At 32.9% G+C, this 24,473-nt stretch overlaps 2 protein-coding genes and 1 pseudogene across 2 annotated transcripts; all 3 read right to left on the bottom strand.

Moving 5' to 3' along the window:
- Positions 1-2,525: 2,525 nt before the first annotated feature.
- LOC111907442 (DEAD-box ATP-dependent RNA helicase 15) lies at positions 2,526-6,407 on the bottom strand. Its single transcript, XM_023903210.3, has 12 exons — positions 6,229-6,407; positions 6,003-6,128; positions 4,987-5,087; positions 4,548-4,720; positions 4,227-4,458; positions 4,020-4,138; positions 3,851-3,907; positions 3,476-3,660; positions 3,238-3,382; positions 3,046-3,129; positions 2,882-2,945; positions 2,526-2,776 (listed from the first exon to the last, which is right to left on the bottom strand). The coding sequence occupies exons 2-12, from the start codon at positions 6,116-6,118 to the stop codon at positions 2,766-2,768; spliced, it is 1,287 nt and encodes a 428-aa protein (XP_023758978.1). The 5' UTR covers positions 6,119-6,128; positions 6,229-6,407; the 3' UTR covers positions 2,526-2,765.
- Positions 6,408-14,266: 7,859 nt separating this feature from the next.
- Positions 14,267-15,298, bottom strand: LOC111907443 (embryo-specific protein ATS3B). The gene is made up of 3 exons (XM_023903212.3): positions 15,019-15,298; positions 14,834-14,941; positions 14,267-14,727 (listed from the first exon to the last, which is right to left on the bottom strand). Exons 1-3 carry the CDS (start codon positions 15,157-15,159, stop codon positions 14,401-14,403), a joined length of 576 nt encoding a protein of 191 aa, XP_023758980.1. The 5' UTR covers positions 15,160-15,298; the 3' UTR covers positions 14,267-14,400.
- Positions 15,299-19,376: 4,078 nt separating this feature from the next.
- Positions 19,377-22,027, bottom strand: LOC111907417 (putative inactive cysteine synthase 2; annotated as a pseudogene).
- Positions 22,028-24,473: the final 2,446 nt, after the last annotated feature.

The following is a 24,473-nucleotide window of genomic DNA, read 5'->3' as shown; positions in this document are numbered from 1 at the left end:
GGGTTGATAAAAACAAAATGTTAAATAGAAACGATTAAACGAGAAATTTATTTGAATTTGAAATTTGAAATAAATAAAAATTATGAGAAAAAAAACATGCAAAAAATAAATAAATTAAAATTATTGTTTAGTTATCAGACCCGTATACTAAACAAGTTAACTATAACAAAATGTTAAACACAAAGGTTTAAATTGTAAATTTATTTGAAATTGAAATTGAAATTTAAAATTTAAAATTTAAAATTAATATCATTATGGTAGGTTTAATTTATGGAAACTAATTAATAATATATTAGAAATGGAAAATGAAATAAATGACAAGTGGAAAATAAATATATCTCTAAATTATGACAAAATGACATGTGGCAAATTGAATGAGAAAAAGAACATGTGGCAAAATCATTCTTATTTATTAGGGTAGATATATATAGATTTCGTTTATGTCCTTATTAAACATCTAAATATCGTACTTGTCATTCTTAATGTTTTTTAATATCATATATATATCTCAATATATTTATTTGATAATTTTTGTTGATTTATAATTTTTTTACCATTTTAAAATCGTTAAAACTAAAAACAACAACCAAATGGACAAATGAACAACATTGTCCTTAGTTCTAAATTGCAGTACAAGATCACGTGTTTGAATTTAATTACAATCGCAGAGGCTTCTTCCCTATCGCAGCCTGCCTTCTTCCCAATCACAATCTCTTAATAATTATGTGTAGCCTTCTATTCCCCCTTCTTATCTAGTTGACTTCTTCTACACACACATCCAACGCAAACACACTCTTCATTCAGGTGCGACACCAGTTCGTCAGCCACAATCTAATCTAAGGTATGCGATTCTTCTTCGTTTCATAGCATTGATTAAGGGGTAAATCGGTTTTGCTTTTTGGAAGTGTTCATCTGAAAGTGATATTTGGGATAAATCAATTGGATTTTGGGGGTAAATCGATTTGGAATTTTTGTTATCATCTTCAAAAATGTTGGTTTTAGTGCTGGCTTATTCTTGAAAGTAGATGGATAATTCTGGTTTGCTCTTTAAAGTTGAATTCTAATGTTTGTTTCTGTTGGATCAAAATGAACTAATGCAAGAAACTTAAGGAACCTTCGAACAATAAAAAGGAGGCTTTTATGTGTAGTAAATGCAAACTTTATTAACCATCCATCAGTTTTTTACAAAGAGAATACTAAGCTATATATACACGATGAAGCATCACAATGTTTACTATAACATTGCAAAGTTTCATGCACTAATTGACTGTTATACCCAGTTGCCTCTATTAAGCATAATTAATTAACTTTAATATCTAAGTTAACTAACTGATTATAACTTCCATCAACCAATAACCTGAAATGCCAGAGTACCCTTCAACAGTTTCAACTCATTGCTGATGTGTTTTACTTTTGAAGTTATGTAGCTTTGGCTGGTTTTGTTCCTGAAAAGTCAAGCTTATATTGGATGATGTAATTAAATGTAGGGTAAATGTAGGTAAGGGTAATCTGCATGTTAATGTATTAAGAGGCACTGCAATTGGGAAGAAGGCACAATGGGGAAGAAGCCCATGCAATCGTAATTAACTTCAAACACGTGATCTTGTATTGCAATTTAGAACTAAGGGCAATATTGTCCTTAATGTTTTAATAATTTTAAAATGATAAAAAAGATTGTAAATCAATAAAAATTATTAAAAAATAGATTTGAATATATATATATATATATATATATATATATATATATATATATATATATATATATATATATATATATATATATATATACACACACGATAATAAACAACATTAGGGTAAATATGATATTAAGAATTTAGGTTGGATAAATACGATATTTAAATGTTTAACAATAACATATATGAAATTCTGTCAATATATTATATATTATGGTTTTCAATTCCCGACAAGTTGAATATATATTTGAATATTAAAAAATATATTATATATTATGGTTTTCAATTCCCGACAAGTTGAATATATATTTGAATATTAAAAAAATAAGATGATGTGGTAAGACCATTTCTTATCAATTTTGTGTAGTTAAAGAAAGATATGGAAAAATGATGCGCTGACGTGACATGCAAAAAATATAGTATCACACACACCGGTTTAAGAAAAATCATTTTATCTTTTTACTTTTTTCTTCCTACTAGCTAAATCAAGATAAGTATCAAAATCAAAATAATAAATTAAGAAAGAGACCTAATGGATTCTACACGTTATAATGTTTATATAAGGGGGAACAAAAGATACAAGGATATTTAAGTTTTTCTAAAACTAATAAATTAATGAATTTTCATATACTGTAAAAGTCATACCAACCAAAATATAAAGTCACAATGATATCTGCTTCCATACAAACACTCTAAAAGAGTTTTCATAAGATGAGATGACTCTGGCCAAAACACATTAACATGTGATTAACCATTTGTTTTAACAACATGATCTGGATCATGTTCCACCTGCTTGTAATTTTTACCCCATAAACAAAGATGCAAAGTTGATGCCCCCATTTTAAAATTCAATTACCAACTAATACCACTTGTACAAGAGAAAAGAGAAAGGGAAGAGAAAGCACAAACAACTAACTAACTTCCAAAATCTCAACTGCTTTTAAAATTCCAATCCAAAAACTCAAAGTCTGCATGAAAATATTAAATACCAGTCGTTCAGACAATGTGAAATTTTGCTCATAATCATATCATCCATCCATCCATCCATCCGCAAACTTAACCAACCACTTCTTATGCCGGCACTGTTACAAAACAAGGATTCAGAAACAGAGTTTGTTTAGAATATAATCAACAAAACAAAAACAATTAAAAATAATAATCATGAATACTGCAAAAAAAGGCCATACTGTATGTTGAAGTATCAATTTGTTCCGGAAGCTCCTTTATGTCGACCTCAAACCTTTCCTGAACCTGCAAGCAACATAAAAATTAAAATTATGATATAAAATCAGACAGATATTAAAAAAATGTACTTTTTATGTTAGGGTGCAAAAGTGCAACAAATAAATACCTGATTAAGAACATCAGAGTCTGAAGCAGATGATACAAAAGTGATAGCAAGACCTTTTGTACCAAATCTGCCAGCTCTTCCCACCTGTGCCAAAAACAAAGCATCATCAATTAAGAAATCAGTTTACATCAATTTAAATAATAATAATAGTCTTTACTTGTTTTTATATAAAATTAAATGAAAGAAACGAACCCTGTGGAGATATGTATCAGCAGAATCTGGCATATCATAATTAATGACAATATTAACACGCTCAATGTCTATCCCTCTTCCAACTAAATCAGTTGCCACCAGGATTCTTTTCAGTCCTTCCTTGAACCCCTTGTAGCGTGTCAATCTAATACCAAAAAAAGTCAAGTCAACTCCAAAAGAAAAAAAAAAAAAGAAAAGAGCATATTATAAAAACCAGTGAGTTAGTTTAGTTTGTTGCCTTTCTTCTTGTGACATTCCAGAATGGATGCATATAGATGGGAAGTTGCATTCCACAAGTAATTTGTTAAGCTCTGCTGCTCTACTCACACTCTTGACAAAAATGACAACTTGGTTGAAATCCAAGGCATCTAGAAGGTCATTCAGCTTCCGATTCTTCTCCATCTCACCCAATTTTATGTAATGCTGACATCACATCACATCACAGGAAATAACACATTGAGAGGAATGAGGTTTGGTTGAATAATTTTTCATATGAAATCTTTCACATTTTCATGTAAATACAGTCATGTCACTTTAAGGAAATAAAAGTAAGTGAAAAGGTTAAAACAGGAGTCGGATCTTTTAGTTAACTTGGCTTCATAGAGTTGAATACCTGGACCAATCCATGAAGAGTTAACTTGGCTTCATCATCAACATAAATTTCCATCGGCTAAAAATGGTAAAAACAGGAATCAAGAAACTTTTAAGCAAATAACAAAACACAAAGAGTTCAATTACACAAGAAACAAACAGCAAAAATGTATTTGTATTGTATTACATACATCTTGCATAAACTTCTTGCAAACAGGTCGAATCTCCTTGCTTAGTGTTGCAGAGAACATCATCACTTGTTTGTCATGAGGGGTCATTTTGAAAATATCCTGCACATCTTTTCTCATATCTGTACACAAGTAAAACAGAATTAAACATACATGCCAAAAACTAAAGCATACACTATAAGTAATAAGACAACCATAAAAAAAACCTACCAAGTGACTCCAGCATTTTGTCACACTCATCAAGGATAAAATGCCTCACATTCTTCAATCCAAGATCCTTATCTCTAGCAAGCCCTAGTATTCTTCCAGGTGTTCCAACAACAATATGAGGACATTCATTCTTTAGTAGCTCCTTATGGGTCCTTATGTTGACTCCTCCATAAAAGACAGCAACTTTGAGGTCAGGCAAGTATCTACTGAACCTTTCAAACTCATGGCAGATCTATATGACAACAAACATAAAAAAAAGTTAAGACATGGGTCAAAATTAACATGATCAAATTGTTGGAGGGTTACAAATGAAAATCTGACCTGATAAGCTAGTTCCCTGGTGTGGCAAAGGACAAGTGCAGCAACTTGACCTGCTACAGGCTCGATTTGCTGAAGTGTAGAGAGAACAAAAACAGCAGTTTTCCCCATTCCAGACTTGGCTTGACAGATGACATCCATTCCTAAAATAGCCTGTGGTATGCACTCATGTTGCACTGATGAAGCGAATGAAATCCTTCGTAAGTAAAAATCACGGCTTCTTCCCGAAAATGGAAAGGTTTACCAAACCAGATATCTGGCTGAAATGATGAGCATGGAAGTAATATTTACCTGAAAAGAAGGAAAGAATAAAAAAAAGTATAATTAGTTGAAATACACATGTATAAAGGAAAGAAACTTGGGAGAGAAAGTAACAGGAGCATATTGGTATACAATCTATAACTGCTAATGAATGAAAACAAAAAGAAGTATAAGACTTTGCCTTCTGAAGGGTGTTCAAATCCAGAATCTACAATGGCTCGAAGAAGCTCTGGTTTCAGCAAGAAGTCTCGGAACCCGGAACTGTGAATTCCAACATAGCCCCTGCAATATCAAGTGAAGTAGCATACTATAAGTTTGGGTGTGACAGAATGATGAACTCAAGAACCTAAAATCAGAGTCACGTGTGAAAAATAAAATCTAACAAGTCTAATGTTTATAGCAATGATGCATATTTGCAGGTAATATAACTAACTTCCTGATACAGAATGTATAACAAACTCAAATCATTCTTCTTCTTGCTTTTTGTTCAGCAGCACAAGTAACATGTAACGATAAGAAAAACAAATGTACAACCATAATACCACATATAGGAAGGTGACATCAAACAGAAGAAGGTTAAAGCCTTAATGAAATAGTATAAAATCTCAAGTCTCAACACTGTTGAGCATGTATAAATAAGAGGAGCCTAGACGTGATCTGGTTCTCTTTGTTTAAAGAAGTGAGAGTGATACGTTTAAGTTTCATAATGAAATTCTCTTGGTGGTACCTAGATCCACAATCAAGTGATGAATAGTTTCTTTGATGCAAGGATCTATGTTCACGGAAGTGTATCTTGTGTTCAACTAGGTTGTAGAGTAATACCAATTTTATACTTTTGCCGATAAAACTAATTTGAAAATAACTCATGTAACTATATAAGTAATGTACGTGAGACATGGCATGTTTAACACTTTCTCCGAGTCCGGTTATCATTAGTGTTAAATAATAAAACTCTCAATATTTTTCCCTCGCTGTCATATATGATTAAACTAATGAGAATCCCCCCTAAATGTAATTCTGCAATGAATTACCAGCTAAACAGTTCCTCGAGTTCAAACAAAGGATTCAATTTAAATTAACAAGTAACAAGACAACACATGCAATTCGCAAACATAAACTAACATCACTCATAGACGTCATACAAACTCTGCAAAAATAAATAAATAAATAAACCTAGATCAAAGTACTGCGGCTTACTTTTTGACGGTCTCGGAACCAGGTTTCCCGTTAATGGCCTCGGGAGCTTTTTCATCTTCCTCTTCATAATCGAGAAGCTCCTCCTCGTAAGCGTCGTTATCCTTTACTTCCCCCATGACAACTCCTCTGCACAACAGTAATACTTTGTTATAATCAATTAATAAAGATCAATCAATCCATGTTCAAAATAAAAGAGAGAAATCTGCGATTTAGGGTTTATGTTTACCTTTCTTCGACCAAATACTAAACTCGCTTGCGGCTGAAGCGCGTTGAAACAGATCGAGATCAAACAACAAGCGTTGTGTTAAGAGCAGAGATTGAGGGGCAGAACACCTGAAAGAGATTAAACAAAAATCTAGGGTTTTCGAACGAGACGAAGACTAGAGAGGCAGATACAGTTAACGGCTACAGTGAATAATTTATAGACAAGTTATCGTGTACCGGTAAATTACATCCATGCCCTTAAAGTGGCCGCTCTCGTCACACCTATCATACTTCGTACAAAAACTAATCCAACTAGGGTTATACCGTTGTCGACAATATTAGTGTATTTAAATGTATTTTTTATATATTTTTTGTCACCCGATTTGATTTTATATTTTTATAAATAAAAATAAAAATGATATATAAATAAGTCATTAATTGCAAGTGATCACCAGCCTAACTGTTTGTGATGCATCCAGGTTATAGGCCCTAGGGGGTGAGGTCAGGAGTTCGACTCTTTGACTGAGCACATGTGGGAGATTTTCTCTAGATTGGTGTGGGTTCGATCATTCGTGCCCTCTTGAGATGAGTGGTGCCCCTCTTGGTGGCCCGTCAGGTATTCCTCATCTGTCGTGAGCTCGTCCACCATCACTTCCCCTTACTCTGTTGTGAGCTCGATTCTCCCACTCATGTTAGACTTCCATATTCTTACAATGTCATTAGCACCTCATGCTACCTCACTCTCAAACCCTTCTTCTCATTCAAACCCTCAATCATCATAATCTACTACTCTGCTGCAGGGTCGGTCCAGACGGTGGGCAACCCAGGCGACCGTCTAGAGCCCACGTCTCCAGGGGCCCAAAATTTCTAGGCTATGTAGTGTGTGTGTGTGTGTGTGTGTGTGTGTGTATATATATATATATATTACATAAATGATTTTTAGGGTCTAAAGTTGTTTAAACTCAAACTAGCTCAAAACATAAACAATTTGACTTGATTGTTATTGTTAATTGAACGCGTTTATAGTGAAGAATAAATAATATTTTTTTAATCTTTATTATATTTGTCTTTAAAGGACCATTTTTTTCGTTTCGCCCTGGACCCCATATACGTTTGGATCGGCCCTGCTCTGCTGTGTTAACCTACTGACACCTCATGTAAATCTCGAAGGCAACGAAACTCTATTACGATTCTTTAGTCACCGTCTATTTAGTGCACTAAATCATCCACTATAAAATCGGTGAAGGCAAATCATATCATTGATAGCAGGAGAAACTGACAGTTGAGGTTGATCTTGTTATTAATGATCTCAACTCCGATGTACAACCGTCGCGACATTGCTAGACATGGTCGTCGTGCTATCAAAAACTTCTCATCTGCACGTTTATTCAATGAAGCGACTCACATTTGATGCATAAGTACTTCTTTTTTGGACCTTCTTTTGAATTTTTACAGTTAGACTGTCTTTAATTAGTTTTATTCTACTTGATGTGTCCCCTACGAATATCCAACATTGAATTTGGGTCCAAGAACTACAAATAATGAAGGTTGATGATGGATTTTAACCCTAAGGTCCTAGGTTGTTCACGAGAACATGTACGTGATGTTGGTACTACTATATATTGTCGATGTGACTTTGATCTAACTCGCTTATTTACATGAACATGAGACATAATCAAGCTTAAACTATCACCATTTTTGTAACATCCCGTTTTCACAACAAAAAAATTTCATTTTATTTAAGTAGAGCTTACCATTTATAAACCCATTGTAACGCCCGTAGATCCGGGCTAGTCAATTTAGAGGTAATAAGGGTCGAAAACGACTTATCGACAAAAGATTATTTAGAATAAATAATCTTAACCAAGTTGTATAGTATGTCTCAAGAGTTCCGTACATATAAAGAACGCCGAAATCCGAGTTATAACGAAGAAGTTATGGCCCGTCAAAGTTTTACGGCAAAACCGGCACGACACCGGGATACGTAAATAGTGAATTTACGATGGATGACTTTTTAGCCTTAGTAATCTAAACAAAAGTCATATAATATGTTAAGTTGAGAGCGTCCATAAAAAGAACGCCCAAATCTGACTTTGTATGAGGAAGTTATGATTTTTCTAAGATTTAGCATAATAGTGCACAACCCGAAATTCGAATTTTAGATCGAGCGGTTTTTGGCCAACGCGACCTAAATGAGAATTGAAAATCTCATTAATAGGAACTCAACGACAAAAAGATAGACGAAAACGGAGTCCATATGTAAAAGTTATGAATTTTTAAGGGACCAATCATGTCCCGGCCTGTTAAAAATAAACTCAAAATTAGCCGACGGAGTCTAAATGAAAGTTGTAGGGTACGGTCCTGCCTACGCGTGGATATAAAGAACGTCAAAAACGGAGTTCGTATAAACGAGTTATAAAATATAATAGCATATTTACGTATTAAAATAAAGTATAAATCATATATACGTATACATATATATACAAATTTATATATCATTAGAAAGGTATCGACGATGCAGTCATTATAAAACTATGGTTGAGTATTTTCGACATTAGTTTAGTACAAAAATCTTTAAATCTATTTAAAATAGTACTATGAAGGGGTGTTTAGTCGTTTATATAACTATAAGGTCGTTAAGTAATTATGGAGGGTAGTTTTTGTATATTCAATTACTATAAATAAGAGTCTTGGGCTCTCATATTTCTTGCACTATTCTCTTGATTCAAGAGTCTTTCTCTTCTTATCCCCCGAGCATTTCGGTCCCTCGTGATTCGACTTCTCTTTCTGTAGCTTTAGTATAGTAAAGTGAGCGCTAAAGCGCTGCACGAATCTTTCTTAGAAAGATCCAGCGACGAAGTTCTGCCCCTGCAGAGCTCGGCTCCTAGCTAAAACGTCATTGTAAGAAAGTTATGCTTACCCTATTTTAAATATAGTTTATATTTAAAATTAGTATTGTTATTATGAACTTATAATAAATATTTGGGCTATTATTATGACTTATATAAGTGTCGTTATAATATATTTTTAACTACTCGCGGTACGGGGAATCTGGTTAAAATGGTTGCATAGGGTTGTTGGATTTCAGAAGTGCTATATGCCAAAATGGTCCTGCCCTCCGGTGTTTTATGTCTGGCCTCTGTCTGTACATAGTGGTTGGAAAGTATTGTTTAAACACTTATATAATAATAATAATAATTAGTCACGGTAAATATTAGACTAAAATCTAGTGATAATAATACTAGGTTTCGTCGAAGGAAATTATTTTAAAGTAAACGAAGCGTTGTCCGAGTACCGAGTCACCACCTTATCAAGTGTGTGCATGGTCCCTTTCATCTTACACATAGATATGAAGTATTTAATATATATTACGTGTTGTGAGTGCATGGTCCCTTTCATCTTACACATAGATATGAAGTATTTAATATATATTACGTGTTGTGAGTGCATAGTTACTTTCATCTTACACATAGATATGAAATATTTTATATTAATTATGTGTTATGTGTGCATATTGTCTGAATACTTATTGTCTATGTTGGATGAACGATATTATACATGTTTTAAATGATTTAAACTGTATATGTATTTTATATCTACATAATATGTTGGGTAAAACATAGGTAGATGAATGATGAGGGTTGAAGGCTGAAATAGAGGAACATTAGTAGTATGGACCTAGTGCCCGATAGGTGAACATTGGCAGCAATGGACCTAGTACCCTATAGATGAGCACTGGCAACTGCGCAAAAATTTGTAGATGTTTTAGATCTACGATAAACACCCTAGCAGCTGCGCTTTACGGATAGTATCGGCAGTTGTGCCTAATAGAGAACATTATAACCATGACAGTAGCGTCTAAAGGACAATACCGACAGAAGCGCCTCACATAGAATGTCACAATTATGGCAGTTGCGCCTAAGTAATAGAACTAGCAGTTGTGCTTGACAGTTGCGTCATTGACAACGATGGACTTCGTACCTATTCCTTAGGATAATCCTTAGGAATGAATGAATGAGAAATAGTTGATTCTTATGGTAGACCCTTAAGAGTAAAGAAGATAATTGGGATGAGTATTGGGTTAACTTTTTGATGATTAAACATAATAATTATATTATTGTGGGTTGAAAACCCTATGTACTCACCAGGTTTCCCAACCTGACCCACTCAGTTTATTTATATCACAGGTGTTGATATGAAGTTACATTACACTGAGAGATTAAGGAAATATAAATCACTAATGATAATGAATGTAAGTTTTGTTTATGCTTATGTTTCTGTATTGATGATGACATCCCAAATGTTTTAAAATGAATAAAAATACGTTTCTTCGGAAATGCCTTGATAACGTATTTATTCCAAATACATTTATTGAAATCAGAGTAAGCGTGGAATATTCATTGTTGTTGATGAATGTGTACAGTCACGCCTTCGCATTCCCATGACGACCGATGATACTTGAAACAATAAACAACTGAGTAAGCACAAAGCTTAGTGAGTTCACCTAAAATACCCCATATGGTAAACATACAAGCATGCATCGAGTCCACTTAGCCATCAGGTTGGAATACCCAGGGTTTGTTGGCCTACCGCCTCAACCCAACCACTTTTCCCGAACATCCGTGCCTACGACTTACAGCCGGCCCGCATCGGGTATCTTGGTCTACAACATAAAGCAGGACCGCCTCAACCCATTACTACCATATGTCGACATATAAACAATCATGATAAAATAGGCACATAATACAGGCAAACAATAATCATACAACTCACTACTGTCTACTAGTCCTCACACCGCACACTCTCCCGCTATACCGGGTATTTGGAATTAATTTTTTTGGTCAAAAGAGACTAATTAAATATATGAGGATTGATTATGTAAATCAATGATTCTTATAGTGTGGGCCAATGATTCATGATTATGTAGATGGGCTAAACTAATCCATGGATAGTCCATGGAGGTTAAACCCATGAAGCATAAGAATGTGGAAAGTCATGGGTCAATAGGGTTTACAAGGTGTAAGCCTAGCATTTGCTACACTATAAAATGGATCCTCTAGAGCCAAAATCGGGTACACCATACTTTACAAAAGTGTGTGCAAGTAACCTATTCTCTCAACTCTCCTTTTGCATATTGGTGTTTGTGAACCATTAAAGGCATCACACTTGGGGTGCTCAAGCTTTCAAAGGCCAAGAACTACAAGTCATTCTAAAAGCTAAGTCATCTAGCTAGTTGTATCATTCAATTGTTCAAATGTATGCTAGTTAGGACAATGCTTTGGGAAATTGAAAATATGCATGTATAATTAGAGAAAACACAAATCCAAAGCATTTGAGTTACATGTGCACCGTATGAGTGTTATAGTGCTCAAAACCCAACAATAAACTCATCTCCTATAGTTGTTGCACCATAGTCGACATGGATTTCTCCATTGTAGCACGATATTGTTGAGGCTTTAATTTGTATAAGAAATTGGCTGTTTGGAATTAAAGGTGTTTGTAAATTACTTGTTGAAACTTTGAATTTAATGTATTAAAATTTTTAATTAACTTAAATTATTTTTGTTTTTTTGTAGGTGATGAAGTGTTTATATTTAATTTTTTTTAGTGATGATGTTATGTAATTAGATAGCAATAATGAATAGATGAATTTGCTTTTATTGTGTTATAAGGTTGTTTGAAGACATTTAGTACCCTTTTATGTTATTTTGTTGTGTTTATTGTTTTTAAGCATTAATTAAATAAACTGATTATTATAATATTATTATTGTTGTGTTTGTTGTTTTTTAAGCATGCATTTTATAAAAGGTTAGAGAATGAGGGAAGCAATTGCGCACCTTTTATTAGTCGAAGTTTGTTGTTTTTTATAAAACATGAATATTATTATTGTTGTGTTTGTTGTTTTTTAAGCATGCATTATATATATATATATATATATATATATATATATATATATATATATATATATATATAGGGTTGAATTGAGAAAAAAAAGGTTGAAAATGAGGTAATCATTTTCGGCCACACATTTATTTTGTCGCAAAACACTTAGGCGTACCGGCCGAAATGGACAACGGATAAACATGTGTTTTCCAACCAAACATGTTTCCTTAAACTATGCTAATCATTACCTTAATATACACAAAAACATTTTTATTTTTAGAAAGCCATTTTTATCGAAAAATTACTTTAAATATATCAAAATTCATACATTTTTATTCTCTATAAATATACATCTATATGGATATAGTTTTAAGATAAAATAAAAAATTTATTTTTTTAGAGTTTCAGCTTTTGTTTATTCATAAATGAATAAAAATCTATCAGATTTTTATTACAGTACATTCGTTATTCACTTATAAATAAAACGTATACTTAATTTTTTTATATAGTTTAAGCATCGTTCATATATAAATATGACACGTAATAAAATTTTCTTATTTAAAAAATATTTTTTCAATCATCATTCGTCATATATTTTATTTATATTTGAATAAAACGTATATTAGTTGTCGTCATATTTTATATTCATATATGAATAAAACATTTATCAGATTTTTGTTACAGTTAATTTGTTATTCATATATAAATAAGTAGTACAAATCATATTTAAACTATAATAAAAAATAATTATATATTTTTATTCATAAGTGAATAAAGAATGTACTGTAACAAAAAATTGATGCATGAATAATATAGCTGAAAATATAAAAAAAATAAATTTTTTATTTTATCTTAGAACTATATCAATATGGATGTCTATTTGTAGAAAATAAAAAATCATGAATTTTGATATATTTAAAATCATTTTTCGATGAAAATAGCTTCTTAAAAATTAAAAAAACAAAAAAAAAAATTATGTTTTTGTATATATTAAGGTAATGATTAACATAGTTTAATGAAACATATTTTGTGAAAACACAAGTGTATTTCTTTCCCATTTCCGTTGGTAGTATGGAGATTTTTGCGGCAAAAATAAACGAGTGACTTAAAATGATTCCCCCATTCTCAATATTTTTTATTCTCTCTCTTTCTCTCTCTCTCTCTCTCTCTCTCTATATATATATATATATATATATATATATATATATATATATATATATATATATATATATATATATAGTTAGGTTCAAATATTTTCACTATCTATTGTGTGCTGTATAATTGATTATGGACCAATCATTTTAGTTATTTTAAAAAAATAATTAATGTTTATTAAATGCTGAAGATGTAATTAATACTTATTATATCTTCAACATGTAATATGCATTAATTACTTTTTTAAAATAACTAAAATGATTGGTCCAGAATCAGTGATACATGCACACAATAAATAGTGAAAACAAAATAACCCAACCATATATATATATATATATATATATATATATATATATATATATATATATATATATATATATATATATATATATATAATTGGTATAGATGAATAACAAATGATGTAACATAGTTTATTTAAGTTGTGTGAATTTTATTTTAATATTGTAAGATTAAAATTATTAAAATTTTGGTATTGAAAAACTATTTTACGTTTTTTTTAAAAGCAGTTTATTTAAATTCCAGATTATTACAACTAAACTATATCTTTCTTCTTTTCAAATTTGGATGGGTGGTTATTAATTACTTATAATTGTCTTAACTATATGTTAACTAATTTTATATAGACTGATATTTTTGTTTTATAAAAAAAAAACTGTGATATTTAACGTCATTCGTCTAAAAGCTCATGTTGCCTTCATGTTTAGACCAACATAACTTTGAATTTATTTATCTAATTACTACATTTAGTTTTTTACCATTTGAACGCATAGCAACCTGAAAAATCATTTGTTGATTTTTATATTTTTTAACCAAAACATATTCTAGAACGACAATCTCCATCCACGCCTTTATGGAAGCATCTAGTTCTTGGCTAACTATGGATCCAAGTGGTCATAAGGCTTCAGTTTCTCATAAATCAATTCCAATTTAACAAAACCAAAATATAAAACATCAATCACAATGATTATATAGTATTATTTAATAAACACAACACACTGAAATTAAGAAAAATTTTAAGCTGCTTATAGCTTTGTTAAAACCAAAAGTTAAGCTGCTTAAGCGATAAGTTTATTTCATGGGTTATATCATATTCGTCTACATATCTTAGAAACAAAGTGGCAAATCAATCTAAACTCTAAAACCATAGGATAGATATGAAAAAGATTAAACATGAGAGGATTGTTATCGATCCTATTTGGTTATGCGAACTAGCGGAGTAACCAGAACAGTAATCAAACCCATACCAAGTATCAGCGGGAACCCAAACATTATAGTAGAAGGAAACTGCCCTCGTATTATACCCGTATACGTCTACGCTCTCAGGCTTCCACCCATCGTATCCACTTCTGTACAAATACAAATAACATATCTGATACGTACATGGACCGTATATTTCAAACGTATCGCTTGAGCACTGCTCGAATGTCTTCGTCGACGGATCATCTATCCTCGGCGCGTACACCTAACATTCATTAATCGTTAATCGTTAATCGTCATCACTCTATTCTAATTTGTTTCCAGATTTGAAATCTGAACTCTGTTTATGTATAAATTTACAGGAATCGAACCTGATTGCCGTAAGCATCGCCGAAGGAGATACTGATTTCATCTCGAGTGTATTTAACGGAAGAACAGCTTGTCGAGATATCCACAGTGAAGGAACAGGTTTGTGCATTCTATGAAAATCAACAGATGTTAGTGAGATCCTTACTTTGAATTTACGCGAAATACGAACAGATAATGGAGGTCGTACCTGTTGATTAGTAGAGTTGACGTTGAAGTTAGGGTTAGGTTGCGGATTTTGGATGATAGATCTTGTTTGTGATGATGATTTGGAGATAAACGCAAATAGTACAACAACCAAACACACGGATTTCATCATCTTTGGCCTCATCCCTCAACTAACAAGAGTTGGTGCATTTATACAGAAACCAATATCAATCTACCAACACCGATGGTCAATAACGTTATCTGTCCCCAAACTTTAGGTATTTAAAAGAAAGCCACTATTCTTGAAATTCACGGCAAATACAGATCTCTAGGCTTAATAGTTTATTAGATAAAAATTAAAATCGCCTGCCAATGAGCCTTTAGAGTCAATGGTACATTGCATTCCTCTAATAAAAGGTGCGTAATTGCTTCCTTGGTGTTTAGAGATGTCTTAAGTAAAATAATGTTGTTGCATTTAGTGTTAATGTGTTATTGGACATTTATTGTATCGGAATAAACACAAGTGTTTGATGAAGATTATTGTTATGATCTAATCTAAGTTAGACAAACACCAAATATCTTCTAGTTTTGTGGTATCAAGTGTTCTTTTTCCTTCTTGAGGTCCAGAGTTTAAGTTTCGTTTAAGACATATGTGAATTTAGAAGTAGTTTAAAAATAAATTAGATTTGTTGTTCAAAAAAAAATATAATATATTTGTATATAAGACGAGTTTGATCCCGAACATGACATGTAACATTCATGATTTTTCACCCAAAAATTTTCTTTAATTTTAACCATTTATTATCAGAAAAATGTTAGTGAAAGTTTTATAAAAACATCATAGTAGTTAATTAAAAAATCTTTCAAAAACAACCCATCAAAATCTATAGTTGTAATATCCAATCAAAACAAACACCAAACCAAGTATAAATGAAACATCACAAGGAATCTCAAACCGGTATCATCACTATTATTCAAAGGACTATAACTACACGTAAGAACCCAACCTCACCAGGCCATCAATAATCATGCTACATGTACCAATGCAAAACCACAACAACATGCAAGAAACAAGTGTCAACATCAGCGCATTTAGTCAATCTCAAGCACATAAACTTGTAAACAAAGCATACACATACATAATGTCAAGTCATGTAATCACATCAATCCATGCATCATTCTTCAATAAATATTAACATATACGTATATACATCAATCCGAACATTCTTTCATCGCAGTAATTATTTATTTATTTGCTTCACTATAATTACTTTTAATGTTCCTTTCTAACTAGGGTCTATTTCATCACTAACAATCCCCAAATAAAGACCTCGTTCACTACTAACGTGACATGGCGACCCAGTGCATCAAATAGGGTGTGACTCTTACTCGTAACACGGTCCATCGTTCTTTGCCTTCGCTACTCCGACCATGCACGTACAAGATAATGCATTTTCGTTCGAGGGTGGTTCAAGGGTACATCAAAATGCTTTCCCCCACCCAAACATGATGTTTGGTCTGACGTCTCCGAGTAGCCAACATCACTCTAGTTCCCGTACATCAAGTGCACCAGAACCATGCCTCAAAATGGTCAACTAGAAAACCATTCAGCGTCGACTAGGATCAAGCTCTTTTTCCTCCATCGATATCCTTCCACCGTGATATCCCGTAACAACACATACCTAAGTTAGGTTTCCCGCGATTTCCCCTTTTATTTAAGTAATTAGATAATTAATTAATTTTCTCTCACATGGGTAAAACACTCTCCTCGCCAATATCATTATGTAATCATGCAAGTGAATTAATATCGTTAATCCATGGCATACTACATCAACGAAACACACATCCAAGGCATATCAACACAAGTATACATAACAATATGTCATGACATATAATGAGATATGCATCATTCCACCCAAAAAGTTCGCGCGCCAGCCCAAAACCGAAAAACGACATTTTGAGCCCCTAAACAGTCCAGAATGGCCGAAATAACATCGTCGGTGATCACAAAGTGATTTATAGTTTTAGCATATACATACAATGTGTGAATTTCGTCTAATTCGGAGACTGCATCATTCCACCCGAAAAGTACGCGCGCCAACCCAAAACCGAAAAAACGACATTTTGAGCCCTTAAACAGTCACGAATGGCCGAAATAACATCGTCGGTGATCATGAGGTGATTTATAGTTTTAGCATATACATACAATGTGCGGATTTCGTCAAATTCGGAGACTGCATCATTCCACCTGAAAAGTTTGCGCGTCGGCCCAAAACTGAAAAACGACATTTTGAGCCCCTAAACAGTCCCAAATGGTCGAAATAACATCGTCAGAGAACATGAGGTGATTTATAGTTTTAGCACATATATAACATGTGTGAATTTCTTCCAATTCGGAGACTGCATCATTCCACCCGAAAAGTGTGCGCGCCAACCCAAAACAGAAAAACGACATTTTGAGGCCCTAAACAGTCCCGAATGGCCGAAATAACATCGTCAGTGATCACGTAGTGATTTAAAGTTTTAGCAAATACATATAATGTGCGAATTTCGTCCAATTCGAAGACTACATCATTCCATCGGAAAAGTTCGTGCGCCAGCCCGAAACCGAAAAACAACATTTTGAGCCCATAAACAGTCTCGAATGGCCAAAATAACAACGTCGGTGATCACAAAGGAATTTATAGTTTTAGCATATACATACAATCTCGAATTTCGTCCAATTCAGAGACTGCATCATTCCACCCGAAAAGTTCGCGCGCTAGCCGAAAACCGACAAACGACATTTTGATCCCCTAAACAATCCTAAATGGACGAAATAACATCATTGGTGATCATGAAGTAATTTATAGTTTTATCATATACATACAATGTGCGAATTTTGTCAAATTTGGAGACTACATCATTCTTGTAACATCCCAAGTCAGAATCAAGAGTTCAAGGGGTAAAGTGTAAGTTTGGAAAAGAAGGACTCGACGAGTAGGATCTTCAACTCGCCGAGTCGAAGCGTGTTCCAGGAACATGTTAAGTGACCCGACTCGCCGAGTCGGCGGCTAGACTCGACGAGTCGGTGCTGGAATGAGAAACCCTAATTTATAGGGTTTGCACCCTATTTAAAGAACCTTAAGCCTTCACCCCAGCCTCTTTAGCACCCCTTGACGTCCAGGAGCTTTCCCCCATCGATTTCAACCCTAAATTGTGAGAGAGAAGGAATTTTGTGTTCTTTGGGGCTTAGAGAAGAAGGATACTTGAAGTATAAGTTGGTGGGATCATAGAGGAACGAAGTAGATCTGTTTTCCCTGCTTTTTGGCATCAAATTTAAGGTAACAAGCTGTTACCTTGACCTTGTTTCAAATAGATTGCTCATGGATGAAGTTTTAGGGCCAAATTGTCATATTAAGAGTCCTTTTCGTGTATTGGATCCATATATGAGGTTGCTACTTCGGATCTAAACTTGTCTTGATTGTAGAATCTGGAAAGTGATAGCTTTGGGGCTTGATTGAGAGGGTCCTTGCCTTAAACCTTCATTTTTTAGCTTATTAGAGCTTGTTGAGCCTTGCATGCACGTAAAGTTGGAAACTTTATGTGTGAATCTGGCCCTAGGAGTCCAGATCTATGTATTGGAAGCAATGAAATGGCCTGTAATCGTTAGAATGAAGATGTCACGTTTGGACTCGGCGAGTTGGTAGAACAACTCGATGAGTCTGTTGAAGATTGCCTTGGACTCGGCGAGTCTGTTCTTGGACTTGGCGAGTCTGGTCGTGGAACCCTAGCCTTTTCTGGTTAAGCCGTGTCTCGGTGAGTTGAAATACAATACAATACAATAAAGATATAACAAAATATATGAATTATGATACAGAGGATACCTTTTGCATGTGGCATCTTAAATCTTTTCCCCTTACTCCCTACAACAAGCAATAGGCATCCATGACCAATAGCAACCCTAACTCCAACCGTATGTATCTGCAGATAAATATTTTCCCCCTGCTCCTGGAAAAAAAGGTTGCAAATGAATTGTTCCACCTTTAATGAATATGCATATATTTGTTCATTTTTCCATCCTTTGGTTATCTAATATCTTTAAATTTAGAATTTTAAAGATTAAGAGCGAGTCTATCTCCCTCCCTTTTGGGTGGAACTAAACAAAATTGAATTTTTGTCCCATTAAGCCAATCCCAGTCCATAATTGTCAATTCACTTAGGTAATTCAAACATGAATGATTAAAAGTGGGAACATATGAAAGATGATTAAAAATGGAAGTATATAAGAAGGTACCTGCATCATCATTCAGATCTTCATGTTGATTTGCTCGACCTTGTTGGCTAGTGACAACAACAGCGGTCTCAGATGCCATAATTACACCCTACATCAACTTGACCATAGAAAGTGATTAAGACACTACTCATTTATTGAAAGGGAAGTTCCTTTACTTCAATCTGTTCCCAAATTAGGTAAAATCATTGTTATATAAATTGCCATTATGCTTATTAAGCAAGAAAATAAATATATATTATTATATTACCTCTTTGAATCGGGTCAAACAATATTCAATCATCTGTATATTTTCTTGGTACTTTTATTTGACCATGAGAACACGAAAATATAATATAAAGGTTACAATTATGAAAAAAAGAAATAAAGCATCAAAGTAGCTTACCGGGCTGATGCCAAAAATAAATTAATCAATTAACAGTGCTAATGTTGAACTTATTAAATTAGTTCTAAAGAAGTAAACACAAACTTTTATGTTAGGGTTTTGCTCTTTAAGACATTTCCTTGCACTTGTTATGGTACCTCCAATGCCAATTTCAGAAACAAAAGCATCACTTTTACCATTTGAACCTTTCCAAATGTTGGGTCAAGCTGTTTCATAATGGATCTAGAACATACAATAAGCAATTAGATTTTTAAAATAGATAGAAAAACAAAAATAGTTAAAGAAAGCTACCTTTGGATTTGCAGGATTCTCAAACTATTGAAGAATGTATGCATTTGGTTTTTTAGCCAATATACCCTCAGCCTTCTGCATAACACCTTTCATTCCTTTAGTAGGATCTGTAAGAACCAACTTAACACCAACAACACAAAGAATAATTCGTCTTTGCATGCTTATGGATGAAGGCATGGTGATGATGAACCTGTAACCCTTTGCTGCAGCCATGAAAGCTAGTCCAATGCCAGTCTTACCACTTGTTGGTTCAATAAGAATACTTTTTAGAAAGAAAACAAAAACTATGTGTCAGATATATGGAAAATTTTGAAAATACACAATGATCTTCAAGGACATATCAACTATGTTAGCAAACCTGTCCAGGGGATATGAGCCCTTTGCCTCTGCATCTGAGATCATGTTGTAACCAATCTTGTGCTCCACAAGTAAACACAACAGAACAAAATCAGATCCATAAACGTATAATCATAATCATAAATACAATCATAAAACATATCACCCATCAGATTCAATAACTTAGTTGATAACTGTTGTAGTGTTGATTAATTTAAACTAGGGGTGAGCATAATAACCGAAAAACCGAACCAAAACCAAATTAACCGATATAACCGAACCATAATAACCGAACCATTTAAAAAACCGTTGGTTCGGTTTCTATTTTTTGTCAACCAATAACTAATGGTTCGGTTATGGTTTTATAGGTTAACTGAACCATTATTAACCGAACCGCTAACTTTATGTTTTAATATATAAAAATTATAGATTATATATAAAATAATATAGTCAAAATTATTTAAGATCCATTAAAATTTTGAAAATATAATCTGTTAATCCTCACTTATAAGGAAACGAACGAGCAATCAAACCATCAAATGCTGATCACGCAGACACACACAATCTTCCAATCATGCATTGAGTTAGATTATTGATTAATGTTGTAATTCCTAATCGGCTAATTCTACAATTTGTAAACATTATTCACAATTAGTTTAATCTTCACACTCATAATCGTAATCGAAGGCTTCTCGCACCGTTGATCCTAATCAAAGATTTTTTTTGACTTTATAGTCTTATTTGAAGGATTTTTTGACTTTATAATCAAGACTTCTAGGTAAGTTATGTTTTTGGTTCTTCTTGACTATGTGATATATTAAGAATGTATTTTTTTTTTTTGATTTTTTTGGCTTTTTTTAATTACTGTTTTTACTTATTCACATTGAATGATGATTATTTTTTTTTTTATCAAAGAACACATAATAAGAATGTTTGACTCTTTTATTTTATAGTTTTTGATTTAATCGTAGTGAACGTGTATGAATGTTTGACTTTATTTTAATATTAACATCAATTATCAATATATGAAATTATTAATGTCAATTTTTTTAATGTTTTATATTTTTATTAAATGTTTTTTTATTTTGAATGTGACTATGTGTTATCTCACTTTAAGTATTAAAGGTGCACATTTTACTCTATTACTATAAGTTAGGTTACAAACATTTGCGTCGAAGACTTTTTAGTATTCTATTTTCATTTTTTATGTCAATATACTTGCGTCATTTATATTATTTTGAACATTATGGTTAACCAATATTAATCATTAACGAAAACCATTAACCGATAAAAACCATTAACCATAACCAATATTAACCATACCCAACGGCTACAAAAATACATTAACCAATCATAATGGTTATGGTTCGGTTTTAACCAATAAACGAACCAAACTGCCCCATACACACCCCTAATTTAAACCTTGTAAGACATAGTATGTATAACCAGGTTAATTCAAAAAGTAATCAACTACTAGAAACATATACATTTGAAAATGAAAGTTTTCTAATCTAATGAAATAAGTACCCGTCTTTAACACTAGAGCATGGTTCCATCATTTTCAGTTTTGGCTGCAATACGTCAAACACAACCTTCCACAGCATTGTTGAGATAAACGAATGGTGTGTTTCCGATCAACTGCAGGTATAAACAAAGATTTGTTTTTAATACCTTGGGAAAAATAGCTGACATACAATCCAAAAACTTACTTCTGTAACATCCATAAACTGCAGTTCCTCCAAAAATAGCTTCGTTCATTGCCTTCATCTACTGTTGACGTTTTCTGATATGAAACCTCGTTCACTACCTTCATCTACGGATGCGTAATATATATATATATATATATATATATATATATATATATATATATATATATATATATATGTATTTCTTAAGTCTCCAATGGCAAGAGAAATCTCACCACCTTGACCGTACACAAATTTGTATTCCTTAATTCAATCAAGGATTAAGCGAAATACGTACACATATGCGAAAAATACATAAATATATGTGTATTCCTAAACTCGATCAAGGATTAAGCAACATTGAGACACCTTGAACGTAAAAGTGAAACTTACTGATGGCGGCAACAATCGGTGGTAGTGGTGGTGGTGATGGTGGTGGTGTCGGCGTCGGTGGCTATGGCGATGACAGGGAGCGTACATATTGGACAATTTTAATTTAGGGCTACTATTGGGGGTAATAAGAAGTTAGTCTTAAAAATAAATAAACACATATGAAAAATAAACGTGTTATTTTTATTTTGTGCCGTATCTAGTACGTGTGTTTTAGTGACCGTATTCTATTACCTTGTATTGTATTTCAATTTTTCTAGTAGTGAGAACGCGGATGGTGGCGGTGATTTTTTATGGTGATGGAGAGTGGTTGATAACCTCCCGCTGCCGGTTTTTTGTGGTTTTCCGGTGAAGAAAAAGGCACCGGGATGTGGAGGGATGATGGAGGAGTCCTTCTTCAAGTTACCTCAGTAGATTGTGAAGTTTTGAAGGTGGAATAAGGGTGGTGCAGTGTGGTGGCAGCAAGGTGGTTGCATCTCTTCCTTCCTTTTTCTAGGTAGAAACCGATGAGAGGGAGAGAAGGGATATGTGAGGTGGTGTTTGGGTGATGTTTTTGATCAAAAGAGTAAGGTATAAGGGTGGTTTTGGGTGGTGGGTTATGGTGGTTTCTTGGTGGTGATACTACAACCGTGAGAGATATATAGAGGGAATGAGGCTGAGAAGATTGTGACTTGTAAAGAAGGTTGGATCTTGTTTTATAGTCAAGCCATGCACATACAAGTCTTCATCCCCATACCTTCATATTGAAAAAGAGTATTGAGTGTTGTTCACGTGGAAGAGAAGCAAAAGAATGGCTGGACTTTTTTTATTTTTTTATTTTTTTGCCTTTAAGACCATATCTAAGTCATTCTCATTTTTTCCTCAAAAAATGGAGTAAAAACGGGGTAAATAGTGTTTAATCTCCAACCATACTCTACTTTTTACCCCATTTTAACCCCAAAAAGTATATTCCAAGTATATTCAATTCTTACAACTTATGTGGGTTGTCAAACACACCCCTTTAACTAATTTGGTTTTAAAAAAATATAATCTATATTTTTTTTCATTACAATAACATTAAATAAATAAAATTATATTTATAACATATTTATAAGCTTTTGTAAAATACCTTATTGATTTTTAAAATTTCAATATGTATTTAACCTTTTATAAGAATTTGATGAACAAAACACAAACTTTATATTTATAATTAGTTAATATAATTTAATATATAAAAAAATATTATAAGTATTAAATATTACATTTAAATTATAATTAATAGATAAAAATAAATTAAAAATGTATAAATATATAAACAGAGGGACTAAAACCGACAACACAAAGTTCATCCATATTTTAGGAGAAATGAACAGTATAACACCATATTTGGTGTAATACTATTCATATCCTCCAAATATGGGGGAACAAATGAGGGTGGGTTGGAGAAGAATGAGGGTAAAATGGGGGAAAAATGGAAATGAGATTGGGTTGGAGATGCTCTAATAAACCTAGTGATCCCACAAAGTAGTCTAATTCCTTAACTTGTCCAAAACATTTATAAATTGATGAATCAAGATCCCGACATCGGATTGCGTTTTCAACTAGTACACCAAACATAACATAAAACTCAATAAGTCAGATTATCATGAGATTTGCAGTGAATTGGTCGGTTATAACTTTAGCCCTAAATTTCGGGATGTCACAACAAAAATGTAACTATAGTGTCATTTATTTGGTAACGTGCTAGATTCATAGTAACTAGGTGGGGAACCCCACGTTGCGGGGTTCGGATGCGACAGGTCTTTCAGTAAAATTGAAATATGAACAAAATAACTTTACATTTTAAGAATGACTTTTAAAAAAAATTAAAATTTTATTTTTTACATATTCATTTTCACTATAGGATGTAAAAAGTGTTTTTTTTATATATATTTGTTTTAAAAAACAAAAATTGCACCTTAAGACGAATTTGAACACAAAATGACCGGGAAATTGGAACTATTCCCAACACGTATCCGCACAAAATATGGGTACTGACATAAAATGACCTAAAAACGGATTTGAACACAAACACATAAACAGAGGACTATTCTTGCCAAAAGTCAGATAAGTTACTATTCCTAAAAAGTGTCATCCTTTAATATATATATATATATATA

This window comes from Lactuca sativa, chromosome 4 (assembly GCF_002870075.4).
Source record: "Lactuca sativa cultivar Salinas chromosome 4, Lsat_Salinas_v11, whole genome shotgun sequence".
Classification (NCBI taxonomy): domain Eukaryota; kingdom Viridiplantae; phylum Streptophyta; class Magnoliopsida; order Asterales; family Asteraceae; genus Lactuca; species Lactuca sativa.
The sequence above is the reverse complement of the archived record's forward strand: the minus strand, read 5'-3'. Positions and strand labels throughout refer to the sequence as shown.